General features: G+C 35.4%; 1 protein-coding gene across 11 annotated transcripts in view; it reads right to left on the reverse strand.

Annotated features, from left to right (window-relative positions):
• Window positions 1–23,754, reverse strand: part of DMD (dystrophin) — a 1,138,094-nt gene that overhangs the window by 777,125 nt on the left and 337,215 nt on the right. For all 11 annotated transcript variants that reach the window (XM_075097793.1, XM_075097785.1, XM_075097765.1 and 8 more), the window contains 5 exons: window positions 23,347–23,466; window positions 14,205–14,306; window positions 13,992–14,099; window positions 6,144–6,323; window positions 113–288 (listed from right to left, as the gene is read on the reverse strand). In XM_075097793.1, the coding sequence (XP_074953894.1) occupies window positions 113–288; window positions 6,144–6,323; window positions 13,992–14,099; window positions 14,205–14,306; window positions 23,347–23,466 (686 nt within the window). The remainder of the gene's footprint in view (window positions 1–112; window positions 289–6,143; window positions 6,324–13,991; window positions 14,100–14,204; window positions 14,307–23,346; window positions 23,467–23,754) is intronic.

A 23,754-nucleotide genomic window follows, 5' to 3' on the forward strand; every position in this document is an offset into this window, starting at 1 on the left:
TATAATTTTATCTCAAAAAAGTGTACAGCAAGGTATCGCAGTCAAATGACTATTTTTGCATTCTCATTCAAACTCTACCAGTCTTCTCTCTGCGTCTCTTAATAATTCTCACCTCTTCCTAATTTCTGAATCCAGAAGGAGTTGCCTCTTTTTGTGGGGTGGAGGAGGTGGGAGTTCCTCTTTACCGTGCTTAACCAGGATTTGTTCTCTTGTGGTCACCATAGTTACAGTTTCCATTACAGTTGTCTGTGTTAGTGATGTCTGAGTGGTAGTGACAGCCTGTGAAATCTGTGAGAAGTATTAAAACAGAGGTCACACGTTGTTTGAAAGACTTCAGTGAAGACTGGAGTAGCAATAGAAAATAATGAGAAACTGCTCCTGTCTGATCATAGGCTGACCTTCAGAAAAAAATTAACACTATATGTAGCTCAAATCAGATTGGTTTATCTGACCTGTCCTTTGTGAACAAGATATCTGCAGAAGTCAATATCAAAATCAGAAAAGATCAGAAACAGAATGAACTTATGGCTCCCTCTAAATCATGCTGAATGAAGAAAAGAAATGAATGGTCAATTTTATGAGGGAATTGAATGATAGCAAATACATAAAATGTTACTATTGCTGTATGGTACTCTACCTCCATTCTGAAGATTTATTCTTTGAGAGGTAATAAAGTCATGGTAACGGCACTAAATTACCAATTGTTATTTTTACCATTTATAATAATTTTCAAACTACAATGTAATTCATCACAACCTAGTTGCACAAAAGGGCAGTTAGCTTTCTGTCAGGAAATCTTAAATTAGAAAACATGCAGTAGAAGGCAAATTAATACGCATCAGTGTTATTCCATAATTAAAACCTAATGTTAAGGGGTCATAACAGATATTAATACACATAATATGCAACACTGTAAACACTGCCAATCTAATGGATTTAACTTTGCCTGGTACTGTGAAAAAATAAATTCTTCATGTGGTTCAGCTGCATTAAAAAAAAAAAGGAATTATGAGAAATAATTTCTGCTCAAATTTGTTTGAAATATACTAGTTGTACATGTCCTGCCTGTTTATATTTGTTTCCATATAACACCAAAATACAAACTTCCCACTTAAACATGGGCAGCTGTTCTTAAGTTCCTTAGCTCCTGAGAAATGGATGACTTTTTTTGGTTCTGTTAAATGATGGCTCATTTATCAGAATACACTGGTTACAGCGCCTGTGACCACCTCACAGTTTAAGGGCAGTGAAATGGAAAATAAAAAAGGAGTTATACCAGGAGCAGGAAAAGCTGTGCACCAGGAGAGCCCTTATTGCCTATTTCCTTATTTGCATATTGCCAATGTGCAAGAATTAGAAAGACTTTCCAATTCAGTGGCAGGAATACCAGTATCTAAAATTCCGTGACACTTATACACATACATAAATAATCTTGTGTCAGAAACTCTGTAAGAGTATTGAGTTACCGTAGTTACTGAGATATTCGTGTTTCTATAAACAATGGAGAAGAGGCATACCAGGTAACTATAACTCCTTTGCCACAATACTTTCTTATACTGAAAAGATAAAGTGGCAAGGAAAGGGAGGGATAATGTTAGCAACCAGCCTATTCTCAGCAGGCAACACCAATAAAGCTGAAAAAACCTTGAAAATAACCAAGTTCCTGCCAACATGGCCGAATCTGTCACATGGGCTCCAAAACAAAAAAGTCTTCCTGCCTTTGTCCAGTCTGCCAGTGAAAGTGATGAGTAGGAAAGTCCATTGTCACTGTAATTTTGGCAATCTTCCTTAAAGCAGTCAGGTCAATGCTGTGCTTCCCCCTGTAGAATTGACCAGCTGTCTAGGCTTTAGAGCAGAATCTGGACTACTCAGAAAACTAAAAAATTAAGATCCAAAGCAGAATATTTTTTTTGATCTCTGGATTAATTGTGTCAATTGGACTAGGCCGCTTGTGAACTGCAGGGACTTAGCTAATGTATGAACTACACAAAATTTTGGAAAAGAAAGAAACCCACTTGACTTTTTAATCACTACAATATTATGTGTTAATAATCTCATTTTAGTTCACTCAACAGCATGTATTGACTGATATTTTCAGCTACAGAAATCATGACAATAATAAGGAAAAGTTTCCATATAGTTTTATTAAAACTTTATACAGCATTCTTTTCAATTTTATTTTTAATTAATTTTGTTATGGGGCAGAAAGGAGAAGCAAATTAAAGCTTCTGAGGTGTAGGATTCTATGGAATTTGAGGGTAACACCTGATGTCATCTTTTCCTGGGTTGTCTCTGTAGCTAAGAATGCTTCAAATAATTGCTTGTTCCTTAAACTCAGTTTTGGGTACAGTCTCCCTTTCCTCTTATGACAAAATTCTTATTACACTCAGTTTTATAAAAAAGTCAATGATAGGGTGATGTGTCTGACACCTGAGGTCATATCCTGTCATGTTTCTATTTGCCATTCAATACCAGATACAGTCTACTGTGAAGAAAGTCTAAACCACAGCTAGGGCACTGTAGGAGTCATCTGCAGCATACCACCAATTATACAGGAGTAATAGTTTCAGCTGGTGACTGTTTCAAAAGCAGGCAGTGCAATTGTCGTATGCTCAGAGCAGTCAAGTCAAGATGTTGTAGGGGGTAATGATTTACATGTCAAAATGGTAAAGAAGTGTTTTTCATGCTGAAACAATAGGAGTGTAGGTTAAATACTATATACTTCAAAAAGAAAATGGAGATGTGACTTTGAAGATCATAATAATTCTAATTAGAGACTGGGTAAGACTAAAAGGTACTGAAGATTACACTGCAATGTAATTCTGCAAGATTAAGTTGGTTCACATGTAAAGAGTGCACACACTTTACAGGGTAAAAGAAAAACCCTGAAAAATTAGGGAAGTACCAAAAATGAAGTAGCTTTTATTAGCTTCCCTGGCAAAACAAACAAACAAAAAACCCCAAACAAAAGCAAACACAGACAAAGAAAAACCCCACCAACCCAACAACAACAACAACAAAAAAAACCAAAAATTAAACAAACAACACACCACCTCTTAAATCTAATCACTGAGGTAGTGTTTCATGTATAAGTCAAAGACAGTCCAACTCATGACAGTATAGTTTCCTTATCCTTCTAAGCTCCTGACAAACAAATATGAATCTGAGAGAAGGGGCAAAACAGTTTAGGCCTTTAACCCGCTAGAAAATCATATGGAAAATGCTAAGGTGACTCACAAGGCTGCACATTAAAAGGCTTTCAAAATACAACGCTTGCCTGCAGTTTCACATCAGCAAGCTCATCTTAGAAACATGTTAAAACTCATCTCTTTTCAGAGTGGACAAATTTAAATCTTCCTTTTCATCCTCTACAGGCAAACGTATGTACAATGTCTGTATAGCACTTCAGTAGTTTTATGTCATTTTATTTCTCTTTTATACAGCAGCCTTTCTTTAATGCCATCATTTATTACTGCCTTCAGAAGTGCCCTCAGTCCTGATAAACTCATAATTTTCCTTAACACCCACTTTTGGAACTGTCATCTGTTCTTTGATGAAATGTATGTATGTGAGTGGGGAAATTCAGATGAGGAATGGTGTTTTCTTTAGTTCGGGAAGGTTTTCAGTACAATTTAGTGAAGCATAATGAACTTACCAAAGGTGGGTTTAGAGTTTCTAAAAGTTATGCATCCACTCTAAGCAAGTTGTCCTTGTCCTTGTCTCCACTGTGTCGTCAAAGAAGGAAAGTTGACATTTTCATGATGAGGACAAACTGCTGTTTAAAAGGTATCTCTCTTTCTCACCCTTGCCATCCACTCATTTGCAGCAGAAGCTTCAGCCATGAGTTCAGATTAGATGCTTAAATTCATTAGCAATGAATTCAGCTAAATGTGGGAGGACTCACATTCTACTTTCTGCACTTTTCCTTTGGAATGTATAACTGCTTATATGTCTAGCTGGAGAATCAGCTTTGAACTGAAGCTGAACTAGTCTCCTCTATTTAGTTTCTTATTTTGTTAACAAGTTAATCATTTAGTGACACTTTAGTAAGAGAGGGAGGGGAAATAACTAATGACAAAACTGTAATTAGGAAGGGACTATGAGAATTATTAATGAATGAAATAAAGTTCATTTTGAAGTCAATATCTAAGATTGATAAATAAAGTATGCATTTTCTGATAGATATTAGTGAAAAATATTGTATTTGTCACCCCCTTCCGATTCCCCTCTTCCTCACTTCATGATCAGAGAGAATAATTAGATCTTTTAGAGGCCTTTTATTTTTTTCAGTCTGAAGTTATCAATGAGCTCTGTAATGAATAAATGTATAAACCCCACTAACATTATCTGCCTTGCCTAGATAGAAACACATGGCAACAAGTACACCATCAGTATCTCACAGAGGACCTATCTAAACTGTGTAACAGTGCCTTAGGAAGCAGTCCTTCAGTTAGCACTGAATGTGCAACATCTCCAGAATTTGAAGCAATATGCCCACAACAGCATACCAGATCTGTGCAAAGCAAAGTAGCTTCTCCTTGGAGGAAAAGCTTATCAACTGAAGTGTGCTGCTATGATAAGACAGTTACACTGTTTTGGGAATCCAAAGCATCTCCCACCGGCACTGCTCTATGATGTATGGATGTATAGCCTCAGGACTGCTCACTTCACGAGGAGGCTATTTTTTTTCTGCAGAGTTCCATTTTCAAAACTAGTATCTGCTTTTAGGATTGATCAACAATCTAAATAACTCTTAAATGCTCTCGACTGACTTACTAACTTCTTCAGATCACATGGCCCTAGCCATTCCAAATTAAAAATGCATCTCTGGATTTTCCTCTGCATTGAAACAACAGGTTTCCAACAGCAAATATACAAGAGTTAAATCAAATTTTCAACTGGTATAAATGCTGTGTAGAACAAACAGGATTTGCCTTATGTCACTAAGTGGAATTGTACCCTTTCCCCATTTTCTTCTGTTCTTCCAAACTGTTTTTTCCAACTTCAGCTACACAAAAACTGTATCACAGAGCAAACTAGAAGATTAAGGTATGAATCAGAAGCAAGGTTATTTAGAGGTATTCAGATCACTACTGGAAGTATGGCGTCTTTGATTTAATTACCCAAACATAATGTGGTAGAAGCATTAGTATATAGCAACAAAAAAGTGCCACATAGTGAAGGGAATTGAATCAAACTGACCAGAACAATGAGAGGCCCTCTAGGGACAGGACAGAGGTGCATGCAGTAACATTCTGCTCTCTGTTGCCATTAAAAAGTCTTAATGTCTGTTCCCATTTCACCAGTCATACAATGATAGCACAAAACTAACTCAATATTAATGAGATAATGGAATGGAAAAAAGTGAGCTGATTTGGGTTTAAATCCAATAAGAGAGAGATGCTGACAGAAGGCTAGGAAAAATCAATGGATGTGTTTTTGGTACTACACCAGAGCATTAATTTTTGTTATCTGGTTTAAAAAATGTGAAAGTTCAAAATCTCAATTTCTGTTTTAATATATTAAGGTTAACATAAAGGAGCTGGGCAAGATAACAGCAGATTATATTCTTTTTTCATTGGCATTTTGGCCACTGGTATGGATGGATTTCTTTATTTTTCCAAGAAACTTCTCCTTTTTTGGCCTCTCTTTTTAATATGCAAATGAGCATAACATAAGCAGAAGTAAATCAGTAATCTATTATAAACTTCCACTGTTGAAAAGAAATAAAAATAATGTCTCTTTACTAGCAAACACTTCTCACACTAATTTCGGACCAAGTGCTATTCCATAGAGACAGCCATAAAAACAGTGCATTTGCAGTGACCAACTATTATAGGTTAGTAATAAATTAACTGGAAAAAGTATTATTTTCATTATGGATCATATCATCCCTAAAAGCACAGTTAACAACCCAATAAAGTAATCAACACTGTAGAGATAAAAAACAGAGGAGAGAAATAAAATTCTGGAAAGTTATATTGCAGTTGTACTATGCTGTCCTAAAAACAAAATATGTCTTAAGCAATCATGCAGAGAAAAAATTTAAAATAATATGATGAAGAGCACCAAAACTACTTCAAGCACTTGACTGGCAAAGAATTTGACAGTTGGCAACTGACAAGATGATGGTTTTAACAAACCTGTTTAGAATTACTCTCCACCTTCTGCACAAGGCTATCCCAGCGCTGGGCGAAACTTTCAAGACGACTTTCCAGCTTTTGAGCCACTTTTTTATTTTTCACAGCTACAAGGAGGTCTTGGCTGAGCGACTTCAGCTTACCCATCATTTGCCTTTTCATTTCTAGATCTCCTTTTAGGATCTGTTAAACAAAGCAACAGCAGGAAGAACAGTAATTCATACAGGGGAAAAAAAATCCCAAACCAACAAACTTAGAAGAAAAATCCTAAAGAGAACATCATAAAGAACTGAAAAAAGGTAATGGTGTTTCATAAAAACTCCTATATTTCCATGCTGTTGTTACTGTAAAAACTGCTGGCAGAGCTGACATAGTGGAATGGACACATTGCACTTCACAAAGCAATACCACATGACAGGTGGAGCAACTCCAGACATCACAGCATGCCTCAGGTGGCAACATAAATCAAAAAGCTAACAGCTGTGTGACATTAATAACCTTAAAACTGTGCTAATGTTAAAAACTATATCAACATTTCAAACAATGTTTCCTTAAAGTTTTCTTGTACTTTGTCATATATTGCATATTAAAACTCACTGGGAAAAAAACTGTTTTCTAGAAAAATAAGATTTGATCTCAAACCAGGATGAAAAAAGAAGAGAGCTCAAAGAAGATATGTTTGGTTTTGGCAGTATGCAGAATCATGCACTTCTATCTTCCTCAGATCTCGACAGGCTCTGGTTACACAGCTGTAACCTCCCAGGGGATGGGGAAGCCTTGGGAACCCCAGAAGCTATGCTGAATGTGGCGAGGAAAGGGCTCTGCACCTGGGAGCCTGGAAACTCTTGTGCACATCCTCTGTGTTCTGCAAGCTGCCATACAGCTTGAACCCATGGATGATAATGGAAAAGGAGAAACTGTCAGTCTTCACATCTCCACTTCAGTAAACTGCCAAGGGATCTTGAAAGTCGTGAGACCTATATGTGCAAACCTCTCTATGAAGTAGGCTCTTCACAGATCCAAGAGTCATCCGTAGCACCAGTTCTCACCTGGGTTCATTTTTTAATGCCTCTGCTGGTTTACTCCACTGATTTTCATACCTTAAGCATTCATTCTCTACACCCTAATCTGTGCTAACCATGGCCAAATTTTGAACTCTCTATGCAGCTGAGGATTGCAGTCTAATCCCCAAGGCATGAAAGCGATAATTAAACAAATATTTAGACAACAGAATTTAGTCTACATATACTTTCCTGTAGCCATATCATCCAAAATTGCAATCTGAAATACAGCTCAGTAAGAGAAAGATTCATAGCCTGTGTAATCAATACTCTTTCTATTCAGATATGGTCAGAAACTTCATAATTACTAAGGTTAGATAAAGTTAATTTAAAAATGACATGTCCCTAAAAATTAGCAGCTAACACACTTTATATCTAAGAATCTCTTTGAATAGTAGCAGATCTAAGAGGGAGCAGAGTAGCTGTAAAACAATTTACCTTCTTAAAATTTCAAGGATTGATATATTTAATGGGGTTTTTTTGTTTGTTTTTTTTTGCCTAGTGTCATAAAAAGCTCATGTGACAGCCACCACATACACTGACTGAAATAATCAAAAATGGTCTCCTATGAAACATGATTAGTGAATTCTCAACAAGAGTGTTTTATTTCCAACCTCTACAGCTGACAACAGCTGTATAATACACAAATGAGTGCGTCATCAATCCCAGATACATGGAGCACAACTGATAAGTGAAACACTAGGATGAGAAGGATGCTAAAACTTTCTATGGCAAAGGTACCACTCATTACTACCTGATATGCTTTTGTGATAGCTCTAGTTAACCTGTAAAAATATACTGGGGGACTCTGTTTTCACATTTCCTTACTGAAAACCTGTCAATGTGCTACAGTAACAAATAATATACTCTAGGGTTTGGGTTTTGGTTTTTTTTTTTCTGGTTCAAGAATAGACCTAAAATACTAATGAGCTAGCAACAAAATATGTAGTTTACCAGTCTGCAAAAGAATAAATGGTACTGTTTGCTTTATGAAATTGTCAAATAACTCAGTCATAACTTCTGTCAAGGGCATATTGAAAACTCCAATATTTGAACATTATAACGTGGTTTCCTTATTTATTGGTAATGTACTTCCACTAGTTGTTTTTTGTTTTCAAGTTTTTAACTACTGCTGTTTTCCTTTTCCTTAAACATCACCAAAAGCTTTCTTTGCTCATTGTACTATTCTGATCAGCAACACCTGCTGTAAAATAATTGTTTGGCTGCTGAGATTTATTCCAGTTAAAAATGGTTTAATATCTAATTTATATCTCCTAATAAGTAAAGAAATTTGCATTAAGTGAAGCAAAAGAAGATTTAACGCTATATTAATGGACTCTTTACTATAAATGTATAGACCTAGATCTTGTATACCTTTGCAGTAGATCTCAGCATGCTTTACAAAAAAGAGGAAACCATCATCTTCATTTTACAGGCTGCAAAATTCAGACACAGGACATGAAAACAACCTATCAAACCTGTGCCATAAATGACAGTAAAATTTCACCTCAGTCTGTCCACTTATGTTTTACATTCTCAGTGCATGACATCCTCCATCTTAGTCCATGCTTTGTCGCCCTTTGCCTTGTGTAAGAATTCAGAGACAATTATAGCAAGATGAATAAATGGTAGGTGGAAAATTAAAAATAAAAATAAAAATTTGCTTTAAGGACATATTTTTAGAACCAGAGCAACTACCCAGCAACATCAGAAAATAAACAAAGTCAGTATTAATACATGCACAAAGTAGTAAAGCCTAAATAGTTTTTCTGACCTTTAGACTAAGCAGATCCCAGAAGAGAGTCAATGACAAAGGACATAAACTTTCACATACATATACTGGATGAATCCTCTGAAATGCACCATTTACGATATTAAAACACAAATATTTATTGAAAGAACCTGCTTTTATCTGAACAAAAATTCTTACAAACAGATATCATGGGTACAGTGTATAAGTTAAGAAGAAATCTCACTGACTTGCGATCAATTTTAACACAATGTTAGAACTGGGTGAATTGCGACACTGACCAAAAATAAATTTTACTCATTCATTTCAATAACAATAAAATTGTGACTGATAAAGTTGAGGGAAGAAGAGGGACAGCATCTGTACTGGGTTTACATGGCAAGATTTTGGCAGCAGGGATGCTACAAGGGTGGCTTCTGTGAGAAGGCACCGGGGGCTGCCCCCATGTCAGATAGAACCAGTTCCAGATGGATCCAAAACAGACCCACCCCTGCCCAAAAGTGCGCCCATCAGTGACTCCAGTGGTGCCTTTGTGAAAGTATCATTAAGAAAGGGTAAAAAATGCTGAGCAGCAGCAGTGAGAGAGAGGAGTGAGAAAATGTGAGAAACAGCCCTGAAGACACTGAGGTCAGAGAAGGAGGAGGGAGAAGAGGTGCTCCAGGAGCCGGAGCAGAAATTCTTCTGCAGTCCGTGGTGAAGACCATAGTGAGGCAGGTTGTCCTGCTGAAGCCCATGGATGATCCCTTGCTGGAGCAGGTGGATGTGCCTGGAAAAAGCTGTGATCCTGTGGAAATCCTGTGCTGGAGCAGGAGCTGTGGCCCTGCAGGGACCCAGGCTGGAGCAGTCTGTTCCTGAAGGACTGCACCCCATGGAAAGGACTGTCTCCCATTGTTGGGACCCCAAAAAGGATCAGGGAAACAGTATGAAGAGGAAGTTCCAACAGAGACAAAGCGTTATGAACTGACTGCAACCCCCATTCCTCATCCTCCTGCACCACTCAGAGGGAGGAGGTAGAGAAGTTGGGAGTGAAGTTGAGCCTGGCAAGAAGGGACAGATGGGGGAAGGTGTTTTAAGATTGTTCTTATTTCTCATTATCCTACTCTGATTAGTTGGCAATAAATTAAATTGAACTTCTACAAGTCGAGTCTGTTTTGCCTGTGACAGTAATTGGTGAGTGACCTCCATGCCCTCATCTCAACCAATGAGCTTTTCATCTTATTTTCTGCCCTTGTCTTGCTGAGGAAGGGGAGTGAGAGAGTGGCACCTCACAGCCAGCCAAGGCTAACCCACCACAACATCATAATCTTTGCAACGTTCTGAATCTCTCTTCTGTTCGGCAGAATTAAAAACATTTTTGTCTTCCACTGCCCAGAGTATATTTCAACCTCTATTCATTAGAGGATTCTGACACCAAGTTGAATATCAAAGTTTAATTTACATAGTTTTATTTAAAATGTTTTAACTTGTCCTCCTTCTCCCAGTTTGAGACAATCACATCTGAGAAAGAATCTACAGAGAACTAATATTAGTTAATAATGGTGAGTCTGCAGTCAAATCATTAGAAAGGATCAAATTCAGGGGCAACACACGCTTGTTTACACTAAGTCAAAAAATCAGAAATTGGGCTGCAAACATCTTCCAGCAATTCTAAACCAGGAATCCATGTATGGAGATTTTGGTTCAGAAACTATCTCAATGTTTCTGCTTAACTCAAAATCTTTATTACTGTCTGAAAATACTAACTACTAGTTTAATGAATATTGGTAAATGAAAGCTTACTTTTAAGCATTAATAGTGCTTAAAATAGTGCTTACTAACAGACTTACTGTCTTAACTAAAATTAAAAGTGTATTTCCCATCTTGAGAAAAAATTACCACGGAGAAGACACCGATATATTTCTGCATCAGCAAGCAGTATTTAAATCCTGATTTCTTCAGAAGTATTCTGAACTGCAAACATGCATGAAAACTACCAGCTGTTCATTCTTATTTTACCTTCTGTTTGTTACTAGGTGATGTACTGATTAATGTGATGTAAGAGTCAACTTTTTTTTCATACTGTGAACAGCATCTCAACAGACCTATTTCACTTCAAGCACTTTAAGAAGGTTGTAGAATTTCAAATGAACAGGCATAATGCTAAGTGGTTTAACAAAATACCTTCAGAAATTGCCTTTAGGCTTAAGAGACTGAAATCTGGCTAAAGAACATGACCTTAATCTTACCAAGTTGTGCATATATGAGAGACAGGAAAAACAGGTTGGAAGCTCTTATGCTGTATCGTGATATCAAACCTAAAATTCTTAAGATCTAATGGGACAAACTAATACTGTAATTTCCTGTTGGAAATGATTAGACAACTGAGGGATTGAGCTACCATTTTTTTAAGAATATAAACATTTTTATATTAGTAAAAGCATGTATGCTTATTGCCCCAGAGACTCACCTTTACAATTCTGGAACAAGCTGGCCTAATTATAAAGGTGATTTTTGGTGACAGCATCTCTTTTACTACATACAGACACATCTCTATTGCCAAAGTAAAATATGTCAAAGAGAGGCATGATTTGCATGTCAGGATCCCATTTTTCCCTATTTCTGAAGGCCAGTCCAAGAGTGGAAGAATATATACTCTGACAAGAATTTTCATGCGGGTAATGCTTTAACACAAATTCCTCATGATTCAGAGAAGACTAAAATAATAAATCCTCATCCCTAAAACTCCTGAAAATATGGTATTGTGTGAAGGTAAAAATACAAAGTCACTGGAGTTTGGAGATGAATGTTACTACATTTAAAACCTAATAAAGGAGTTCCAAAGGTAGAAAATATTTTTCTGCTACAAATCAAAGACACTAAAGAGGCAGTGTTTCTCCACCATACCATCAACATTTAAATATCTAAACTATTGCATTATGGATCAGCTGTTTCTAAAAACATAATTTATTCACATGCAAAGAAGATTAAGTTACTATTAATAACCCCCACCTGTTCTGTCAAGGATGGCATAATCCTTGTTGAGGTTCAGGGGGATGGAAGAATCACCTTATTTACTCTCATGTTCAAACACTCACTTTCATGAGACCATCAATGCTTTCATGAAAGTGATGCTTAACAATTTATGCTGACAACATAATGAACTTTGTAAAAATGTGTATTTATTTAATCAACCAATTTATCAAAATACTACTAAAGGAAAGTATTTCCTTCTTAACATCATATTTCCAAGAAATTCTGAAAGGTACCCAAACTGGTCTTACCCATAACACTTTCAAACCATTGGTAGCCTGCTACTTCACAATTTGTGATAAACATTTCAACTCCCAGTTGCTATTTCCTCCAGCAACTTGCCGAAATCCACAAGGACTAATTTACTGAATAAATCTGAATTTCTTGCCATGATATTTCTTCATGAAGGTACTCTAAAGCATCCTGAGTTGCCTCTAATTTATTATGCATTAATAAAATCTTGTCTTGCAGTCAACTTCAAGAATGCTTACACATTAGATTACTAGAAATTCTAAGAAGCATATGCACTGAGACAACTGACTATGTTCCTTTCCTTCACAAAGAAGTTGATTTAATCCTAAGTAATCTTTAATTAAAATCCAAGTCTGTGGTGAGCAACTGCGCCGAACATCACTTGCTTTGTATAATGTTATTATTGTTGTTGCTATTATTATAATTACTATTACTACTGCTATATTATTTTATTTCAGTTATTAAACTGTTCTTATCTCAACCCACAAGTTTCTGCACTTTTACTCTTCTGATTCGCCTCCCCATCCCACTGTAGGGAGTGGCAGGGATGGGTGAGTGGACAGCTTTGTGGTGCTTAGTTGCTGCCTGGGGTTAAACCAATACAACCCCTAAAGAGTTACAGAGGGAAAAAGAAGAAAAAAAAAAAAGTGTGGTAGCATAATAATTACAATGTCTTAAGATTATGCTAACAATCTTACTTTAGGGTCTTGAATTTTGGAAAAAAAGATAATCAACAAATATTAACTTCTTAGTTAATACAGAAGGATGAGAAGGACATCCTTTCTAAAATAATTTTTAAAATCTAAGGTTGAGACTACTGAATAACCAAGTAGTGATTAATAAAAAGAGAATTGTTCATGCCTGAAAATTCTAGTATGTATACTGTAAAACCAAGTCTTGAAATAATGCCTAGGACACTTTTCCCCACCCGCCCCATGTGACAAAACAAATAATAGTTCTGTTTAAAAAGATTACCAATTAAGTTCCTATTTACAGTAATAACAACTTACCTATTTTAACAAAAGCATGGATATGAATGTTTCCTTTCCTCTAAATGGATAAACAGTCATTGTTACCTACAAAAATACTGTACCATTCTCTTCACAAAGGTCCTGATGCTATAAAACCATTTGCAAATCGGGCCTGTGACAAGTTTTTGACCTCTACAGGCACAGCATGTTTCTAGGCCAGTCAGACCTACATTCCCCCCATAAAGACGATGCATAGTAGAGTATTTTCCGAAAAGTGAGGTAGAGGACATGTTGAAAAAGGTGCATTTTATGTATGTAACTAGATTAATGAAACACAGTTGAGGTATATTTTATAGTAATACTTATGTCTGTATTTCACAACTTTTGAGTCTTTAGTTTTTTTCAAGTTCAAGGAATGCTATACAGATTTTGCTGTATAAGTACTTATATGCATATGCCTTTGTACATATACATATATCGTCAGTCTCACGCACAATATGTACATCAATAGTATCAACTAAGAAACTTTCAGTATAAAAGTATACATATTTTAAGACACCCAAATGTTATTTCAGTTCATAAGCTTTTGACTGAAGAGACAACCAAGGAAAACAACTGTACCTATTGGTTCCTTTACGGGCAAGGCCATGGACCAACCTATTCTATCCATGTGAGAAAACATCCATTCCCAAAGTATGAAACAGCTGTTCTGTTGAACCATATTGTCTGAGACTGGTATAAAGCCACCTGCACTCAGGCTCATGAATAAGAAAGTTGAACACAAAATCAGAGAATGGAAAATACATACAGCTAATTTACGTAGACTGGTCAGCATTTCATTTTGATCTTTAAAGCCACTTGTATGAATTTTGCTCACAGCATCCTCTTTCTCAGTAAGCCATGCATCAAAAAGGCACTGAAAGAAAAGTGGAGAGAAGAGAAAGAAAAAGCTTCAGTCAGGCCTTTCCTAATGCATTTCTTTTGAAGAGCATTCCAATTTATAACTGCTACAACTACTCACCTGCTCTTCTGCAAAGTGCTGCCATTTACGAAGAATATCTTGCAGAAGGACCCATCGGTCTTCTGTCCATCTGCAGATGGCTGCCCACCGTTTTCCAAAGTGCTAGAAAGAAACACACACACAGAGGTTTGCATTGGTTTACTTGTTTTTAAACAAGTCAGTCCGATTTTCCTATGGCATTACAAATTTTTGTGAAAACACTTTCATAATTCACTTTTTACAGTCTAAAGCCCTTAAAATATGTTGCATGTCACACTGAAATGGGTCTTACCATCATTTGAAACAAAACCAAAATGGAGAGCATAGGAAAAGCAATAGAGCCAAAAAGAGAGAATTTTCATAATCTGCAGACACAGTTTTCTGTTAAGTCTCTGGTACTGTGGTCTCAAAAAAATCCCTGTTTCAAAACTTCACAATGCCCAAAATATAACTACTTGAAACTTAATTATGGTGGCCCAGAGACGTGATCAAAGCAAAAAGTATCTGGCTCTTAAGTTGCACTATCAGTGCTGTTGATCTATGTTCTCACCTCTCTCAAAATATTGCGGCGGAAAAAAAAACTCACCTTATAAACTAACACACCAGCACAAATCACACCAAGGTTTCTCAGATATGTGTAGCATATGCTACTATATACTTTTTAAATTACACAAAACAGTACCTTGTTGTGTCTCCCTTATTTAGTTGAAATCAAGCATTATTACTGTATTTTAATTTCCTACTAGCCTTTATTGAAAAATGCCTAAGACAGAAGATGAGACTTAATAATGCTGTGACAGTGCGACGTGATATAAAACTTTTATTGCAATAATTTACAATGATTTAATTAACCCTGGACATCATATACAAATTATTCAGCTCCTCCCAAATAAGAACCTTATAAAAGCTGCAAGATATTTTATACTTCTGCGTTCTTCTTTTTCATGTACTTAAAAAACACATCTTGACAAAAGGAAAAATAATTTCTTCCTTTTTTCATATTTATTTATTCACTCAATAATTTTTACGGGTCCCTTATACCTTGATATAGTCTATGATTCTATATTTTTCATATTTACATATTTTTCATACAGAGTATAATCTATTTTTTTCAAAAATATAGCATGCAAATGGTGGTGGATATTTAAAACAAAGCAATTAAAATTCAAACAATATTTTCTATCGGGAATGAAGGAATTTTAGTTTGCACTGCCTAGGAAGTGAAAGGTAAAATTTCAGGATGCCATTTGAATTTGTAGCTTTACCAGTTTTATGTCAAAAGTCAGCAGAAATCATGTTTTTCATTTAGTGAAAGCTAAAACTAGCAAATCTTGCAGACTAAATGAGCAGCTGTCATGACATGGAGTTTATCATATTAGATACTGGCTCGATTTAGAAAAGTGAAAACTATCTCTAATCAGCTAGCATAATAATGCTAATTTAAAAACATGTCAATTCTTAAACTGTTCAAATATGTTACACAGTAATACAGAAAAGCACTCCTTTTCAGTCACTGAATGCATAAATACAAAGTAGATTTTGAGGAAGTTGTTTTATTTGCCTTTTTTTAGGCTTAATATTAAGATCATGGTTTCGGTACATATTTGGACTTATGTAATGGGTATTTGTTTTCTTTCCTAATTAGATCTAGACAACAACCACGTAATTTAGCAAATCTAAGAATGTGATTTATTTTCACATTAAAATCGTGTTTGGTGTTAGCGTTTGCGTACCATAAAACATAACGTGATCAAAGATCACCAATTCAAGCAAATACAAAAATGTTCATGTTTTGAATGTGAATATTCCAGAAAGCTAATTTCAATATTAAGAGAAACAAATACTTGCTGGTGAAACTTTTATGCCCTCAACTTACCAGGAAATACAGCACCCATTCGCCTTCCCCACTTATCATTAAATAAAATCATCAGATTGTATGACACAGAAAAGTGCAGAAAATTATTCACAGCTGCATAATGCAAATTTTCTTCTTTTTTTACTACTTTTTCCCTCTTTCATGCATAGTACTTATTAGACTCACAAGCCAGATACTGTGTATATTGTAATGTGTACTCAGTAATGCCTTTTCTGCAAAAATTATATTTTGATAATTTCATTGACCTGAAAACCTAAAAGTCTTGATATAACAAAATTATTAATTACATTTAGTTTCATTTGTTCTGAATCTGATTACATTTCCAGTTGATCTCAAGGCAGTCTCAACGCTTCCATCCTCCTTTTCCTCCAAGCCCAGAAGACAGCTTAGCAGATCTGTATTATCTAGCACTCATTCACTTTTTTATATTAAATTGAACTTCTTTTTTACCTTGACTGCTTTGCTTGCTAATTACTAGTTCAAAATCATAAGCATATCCTTCCTCATAGCTCAGATGCCTCTAGTCTGAACCCTGATCTGAGACTCTCTTTCCTAATAATTCCCACGGTTCGGGATAATTATAATTATTCAACTACTCAAAACCACTGTACATGATTCAATGAAGTCATAAGAAGTGGCTTCTTGTTATTCTTTAACAAGGTGCAAGCCTAAGTACTTCATTTTCACTATATGCCCTTTCTTCCCACTACCATACGAGAAAAGTCTTTTAACTTCTAAAATTATAGATATGCAGATGGTGAGGTGAATCACATTTGGTTGTTTTGGTGCCTGATTTACATGAATTTTATGATACTAATTATGTACTGCATTTTAAAAATACACGTACAATTTTTACTGAAGGATTCATAAGTCATCCTGAAGTTAAGCAGCAAAGGTTTTGGCACCTCTGATTTAGATTACTGTTTTTAGAAAAAAACTTCCAATGACCAGACATCTCTCCATTGTTAATGCAGGTGTAGATCATAATAAATTACACTAACCAATAGTTTGCACCTGGCTGAAATTTTGAGTTCTCATACAAACCAAATATGAGGTCTTTCACAAGAAAAACATCTTGTTCAAACAGGACCTCTAAAAAAGAAAGAATGGACCTTCATAGACTGTACAGTCTTCTGAAGAAAATTCCATTCGTCAAGTGAGCAACACCATGAGTTATGTGAGCTCTTACATCTCCACCTTGCAAGGGGACTTATATAATGGATATATACTTACATATACATGCACAGATGCAGAGGAAAACTTGTAATTGGTGGAAACAAACACTAATCTACACAGACAAATAACAAACTACTTATTACTAATTTAATAATTATTATTTAATTATTATTAAGTAATTGATAATAAATTAATTACGTGGGATGGATAAGATATTTGAGATAAACTGAAAAATCATATTTAAACAGATTAGATTTTTTTCTTCTCTTTTTCATCATTTTCAAAAAACTGGTTAAAGAATATAAGTATTTCTTTTACTGAACTCTTTTCAAGGAGAACATCCTAAATATTCTCTATTAGAATATGAAACAAACTGAAATTAATTTGGTGTATATCACCTTACCACCATACAATACAGCACCATATTACAGACTTGAAGTAGGAATATCTACAAAGCTCAGCCTGGTTTGACCTATGGATTCTGTCTTAGGATCATTAAATCTACACTTACACAGCTCCTTTTCTCCCACTAACTTCAATTCAGCGCAGGTCCATGTGAACACCCACCATATATAATCACACATAATGAATGTCCTGGCCATTGTTTTACAACCATCATTTTCCTTGATGTCTATGAAAGTAATAGGAACAGGCACTCACACAGGTGTACTATCACGAACGTTCTCAGGTACTTAATTTCTCCATTTGTGCCAGCATATTGTATTTTCTTAAATTTAAGTTACGCTAATCATAGACTAAGCCTCAAACTCAGTTCCCTATCTTTCTATCTATGCTTTTTATATCAGACTTCTATTATAATGAATTCCTTTGATGTTTTATAAATAAAGCAGTAAATCTTTTACTGATAAAGTATTATATAAAAATTCTCATACCTGAGTAATCTTTAAATATTTCACATTCAAGCCGCTGACTTTTCTTAACAATCCTCATAAAGAAATAGAGCTTGCTCTCAACATCTGCAGAAACATCTTTATCAACTTGTCTTGATCACTATGATACACCTTGAAAAATAATTTTTATCTGTGCATCTAGAAAACACCAAAAACTCAAGCGTACAAGATCAGGTATCTGGGTCTGAATTTACTCTAAGAAATGCGTTGATTTGCATACTAAAATAGATTTCCTGAGTCAATACAAAATACGCGTTTCAGCATATGATTTCAAAGACCCACAAACCCTATCTTTTTTTGTCTCAATATTTTGACAATTTGTTTTAATAAAATAAGTAAAAAGACTAAGTAACTGTGCTGATAAAAGGGTTGATACTGTGACCTGCCTTAAACTTGTTATTTCTCATGAGATATCATAACAACCATGACACCAAGATATACGGTTTGGTTGAATAGATTTAAGACACAAAGTTTCAAGTCAGAAATATCATGTCAGGACTATTTATAGAGTAGATATTGACTAATAAATCATTTGGTGCTCAGCTTTACCTCCTTGTTTGCATCAAATAGTAGCTGATGATGTAAGTAGCCTGTGTGATGCCCGGAAACTAAGACTGCACGAAGGGTTTTGTTCCCAACACTTGGGAAAACAAGTCTCCAGAGAAACTGACTGAACCCAGAGTAAAAAGTAAAATGCCTTCCTGCTCCCTTGAAATGCCTCTTTTTACAGCCCTGGCTGGAGTTTTCAGAGAAATCTGCATATGAAATAAACTTTTTTTGTACTAAAAAGGACTCTGAAAGAATATTCTTTCTGACTACAAAAAGCAGAAGATAAAATATTCCTAGTCTGCAAAACAGTCAAATTAAGGAAACATGAGAACAGGAGAAAATGAGTAAAACCAACACAACTCTTGGGAACACTGTAGTGAATGTATAAAAAGTGAAATAATATGCCTCAAGTCTGCAACTAATACAAGAGGGTTTTTTGAAAGATGCATTTCTAATAAAATGAGGCTATCCACTCCTTCAAGTAATGAGAAATAGTGGAAAAATGGTTTTGTCTATATGTAAAATCAATTTGACAAAAAAGAAATATTTAGCACATTCACAGATTTTCTCCCATGTAGCAATGCATGTAGTCCTTTATCATTCGTCACTTATTTTGACGTATTTTTTGAGAACTAGCCACACATCATCTTCAATCAAAGGATAGCACCCTGAATAATATGAATATATAATAGTGTAAATTATACTCTCATCTCCTTTCCCTCAGCAGGGGAAAAGGCCATCAAGAAGCATTTGATACATTTAATGCAGATCTCTTCCCAGCACAGACCCTGACCCCTGAAGCCTGGGGAGGGCTCTAATTTGAGCTAGCTCACAAGAGCCCTTAAGGGGCCCATTGTCTGCTGTGTATTATTAGAGAAAAAAACTCCTTGCCTTCATGGCTTCTGTATGTTATCCAGCCATTTCTTTGGGCTGAAGATAATTTCCTGCACTTTCCTGAGAACTGAGTCAGACTACTGCAATAGATTTGCTTGTATAGATCTTTGATTTTGCAGCACTAAATACAGATTTGAGCCTGCCTTAGCAGCTGCCTTTTTGGTAAGGCTCTGAATTGGGCCTAACGGGGTCTAGGAGTTACAAGTCTAAATAGTCATAGTCGGTTCTCAGCATATGCCAAGTAAACAATGTTATGTAAAAGTAGGTTTAATATTCACACTCACCTAGGCTAGCTGTAATCCCTCAGACTGACTACCCTAGGGCAACAGCTATTTTTAAGAGAAGCACTGCAATTGTGTTTACTTTTATTTTTCCAAGCAAGGTTAACTTTCAATGGATAATTTGTTTCAGGGGACACTCCTGGATTCTATACCATTAACTATCTCTTAAATAGATTTTTTTTTTTTTCCTGGAATATGCAATAAATCTTAAGAGGTTCTATAATGCTCTTGTGAGACCAGTATTGATTTTTGTCAGCCTGTCAAGAGTTTTAAAATCTGTAAATGACCTTTTTTATGGCTTTTAACATTGTTTTATACACATGCATGCATAAACATATGCATTACATACATATATATTTTAATATATGACAATATTTCACGAATTACCATCTCGATCATTTTCAAAAAGAAAAGCATAAGTGAATTGTAGCTGCTTGGAAAATGTAGCCTTGACTATTACATCGCCATGACTGTTCACTTTCTTCCAAATCTGATCCTAACCAGTCTCTCACTCAGGCAGCCTTATTAAGCTGTTTTGTTTGACAGTGTATCCTCTTACTTTGTTCAACTTTTAAAAGTCAGACTGGCAGATACATAATCAAACTTTGAACTTTGTTCCATTGTGCTTTTTGTCAAATGCTCTAATGGTTGTGCCTGCCAGCACATCACATCTCCTGTGTAATATTCAGTGAAACAATAAAATAACAAACAAATCCTAAGAATCTCTCCATACACTCAGAAAAGGAGATATAACATTTTGCTAGGATAGTAGGTAGACCGGGTTAACTCAGTTCTCCTGAGCATAAAAGTACAAAAGTTTGCACACCTCCCTAATCCCCAAAGCTTTATATCTGTATTTTGTTTTTATTAATGTGTAACACTGTTACATATTCTGTGACTTCCAGAGCAATGGGATTATTGAGCTTTTCTTTCAGATTCTTCTCTAAGACAGTATGATTCAAGGAGGGAACTGAATAGCAGCTGGACCCTTCCATGCCACCCCGTGCTCTGCTCAGAGCATGCTTGTGCTGTAGAGTACAGTGCCTCAGAAATTGCTTTACTGGTATTTTTCAAGGAATATACTTCCTTGGCAACAGTAATAATTGGGCACACTTTATCCTAATAACAGGCACCTTCCTTACTAGTACAGTTACAAATGGTGTATTTCCATTGTGTTCCATTTACACCCATCTGTCTTTATGTTTCTTTAATAGAGTAAACGTATTATGTTAATGTCTGAGTTCTATTTCAGGTTGGATTCCAATATGGGTCAGCCACAGAAGTTGCACGGGATACAAATAATAATTTGCAACCAATGTAATAATACGGCGATGCAGTTGTATCACCTGATGCGCTCTTAATTGTTCAAATGTCTTTCTGAAGATATGAAATTAAATTAAACGTCCAATAATCTACCAACATTTCATTTTTTTCACACTATTAAAAAGTCTGTTGTACATCTTCAAATTCATGAAGTCCAGCAAATGTCAAATATCTTTACTAATTTTTTCATTTTTTGTCATACTTTACCCCAGGCCTCTTTGCAAGAACCCACTGTTTGCTAACATAGAATAATATCCTGGTTGAACCTTTTCCCATTCAGTTTTATATTTAATTTCATTTTATTTCCTCTTCCATTTAAGATATTCTCCTAATTTAGTTTGGCTTCTGGAACCATGTGCTTGACAGGAATCTGCTTTATTCCACTGAACAGAACACAAGGAATTAGCTAGAAATTCTGGAAAGTTAATACTCTCTTGATCAGGTACACCACAGATCTGACACTTGAGATGAATTTAAAAGGAGGTAATAATTGACAGCTCAGTAGAGGCTGCACTCTTACCTTGGCTGGGTTGTGCTCCCTGAGTGGCCAGGAAGTTGTATTAAAGAAAACTGGGACTTATTTTTGAAGTGACAGTGCTCAGCATCTTAGCCAAACGCGTACTACCTACTCCAAATTCCAGACTAATTACTGATTTACTGGTACTGGTAACCAAATTAGTTAGATTCAAAAGAGCACACAGATATCTGTCTGTGCTACAGCTATACCTTTCAGCTGAATGTATTGATAGGTTCTCTAGAGAAACCTTGGGATTTAATCATTCAAAAACTAGAAATCTTTTTAGTTTCTTAAACAATGAAGAAAATGAAAGAAAAGTACTTTCTTCTTTCTGAAAGAGAAAAGCAGAAGAAATCTTGGTTGTAGTACTACCATACTTCTTGAGCAGAACCCTGGAGTTCTGACCACCAACACAGGAGTATCTTTCTTCTTGGTTTCAATCAATGTATCTCAACTTTAATTATCCATTTAAGCTCATTCGGAAGTTACAGTAAGTGCATTGCAAGTGAAATACTAAACTTTCTTCTCATAAAAGCTAATATTTGACAAATTTCTTTGACAAAATCTTCGCTGCTAGCTTTATCACAAATGTATCTCAAATGTGTAATTCTTTAAAGGATACTCAATTAATTGTATTTAGAAAATAAAATATATGGCAGTTTTTGTCTGTTGATTGTTTAGGCTTTGGGTCAAAATGCAGTTTAGAACAGGTTGGATTGCAAGGATGTTGCTGCTACCTTTTCCCAATTCCTCTACTCTAGGAAGATTTGTTGTAAGAATCCTGAATGAAAAACCATTGTAAAAAACGTATACTGAAGAGGATATACACCAAAATAGAGACATGAAACTAAGGACAGTCTGAGATGATTCCCTTCATTTCCTAGGAGACATGTCCTTGAGAAACTAATGGGAAAGAAATTATGACTTTCCCAAAAAAAGTGTTTTAGAAAAACCAGCATGTTCTTAATATTTTTTGATAACCATTATTTGTCTACAAAAATATGATCCTGTACATATTCACTGTTTGGTTTTGCTTATTTTTAAAAAGTTTTATTTCAATTTTGTGGGACCAGAATGGCCATTAAAAGACACTTAATGTCTTTAACAGTTGCACTTGCCAGTGGATAATGACACTTTATGTTACAATAACACCAAAATATATATAACAAAAGTTTCCCATCAGAAGAAAAATCCCCCATTCTCAATAAATCCAATTCTGCTGAATGGTGTACATTCTTACATGCAGTATCATTCTCCTTAACTACAGCAGAGAATCATGTTACTTCAGTCAGGAGTAATGAAATACTGGTAAGAAATAAAAGACAATAATAACAATAATAACAATATCATCATCATCATCAACAATAATAATAACAATAAAAGGCAAGTGTCTTTGGATAGATAAAACAGGTTGATACTGAAGGAATCAGAAAACAAAAAGAAAGTTGCTGTCAGATATTTTTTTTCTCCAGAATACATGCATTTATCCATCTATGCAAAAGTCATCCTACAGAAACATTTAAGATCTCAGAAACATCTCCTGACATACACCTAATGCTACTAGTAGTTCTTCTTCTGTTATTAACACTTAGTGCTACTGAGAGCTTTTTCTCTGAGACAGAAATTTAGTCATTACCTGAAGCTGCTCTTCCAGTGCAGCAGTAGCTCTGTCTCCACTGTTTTCATCCACCACCACTACCATATGTGTTAGAGAATTCACCTTGACTTGCTCCTGTTCCAAATCTTCTTGAAATGCCTATAATTAAAGCATACATGTTAGAAAATATGTTCCAAAATAAGAAAATGCTGTGTGTTTCCAGTCCCATTGGCTGATTAATGTGCATAACTAACCAACTATAAGAACATCATAATCCTATTGCTGTCAATACAAAGTAATTTAAAATTATTTTTTACTTTACCTAACCTAACATAACCATATTGGGCAGAATTCCATTCCTTTCACAAAAATATCTTACTGTTACTCACTCACATGTCATAACTCTTGATATAATATTTCAGACTGAAAATTTGGTTTGAGAAAGCA

Source organism: Phalacrocorax aristotelis, chromosome 1, assembly GCF_949628215.1.
Source record: "Phalacrocorax aristotelis chromosome 1, bGulAri2.1, whole genome shotgun sequence".
Classification (NCBI taxonomy): Eukaryota; Metazoa; Chordata; class Aves; order Suliformes; family Phalacrocoracidae; genus Phalacrocorax; species Phalacrocorax aristotelis.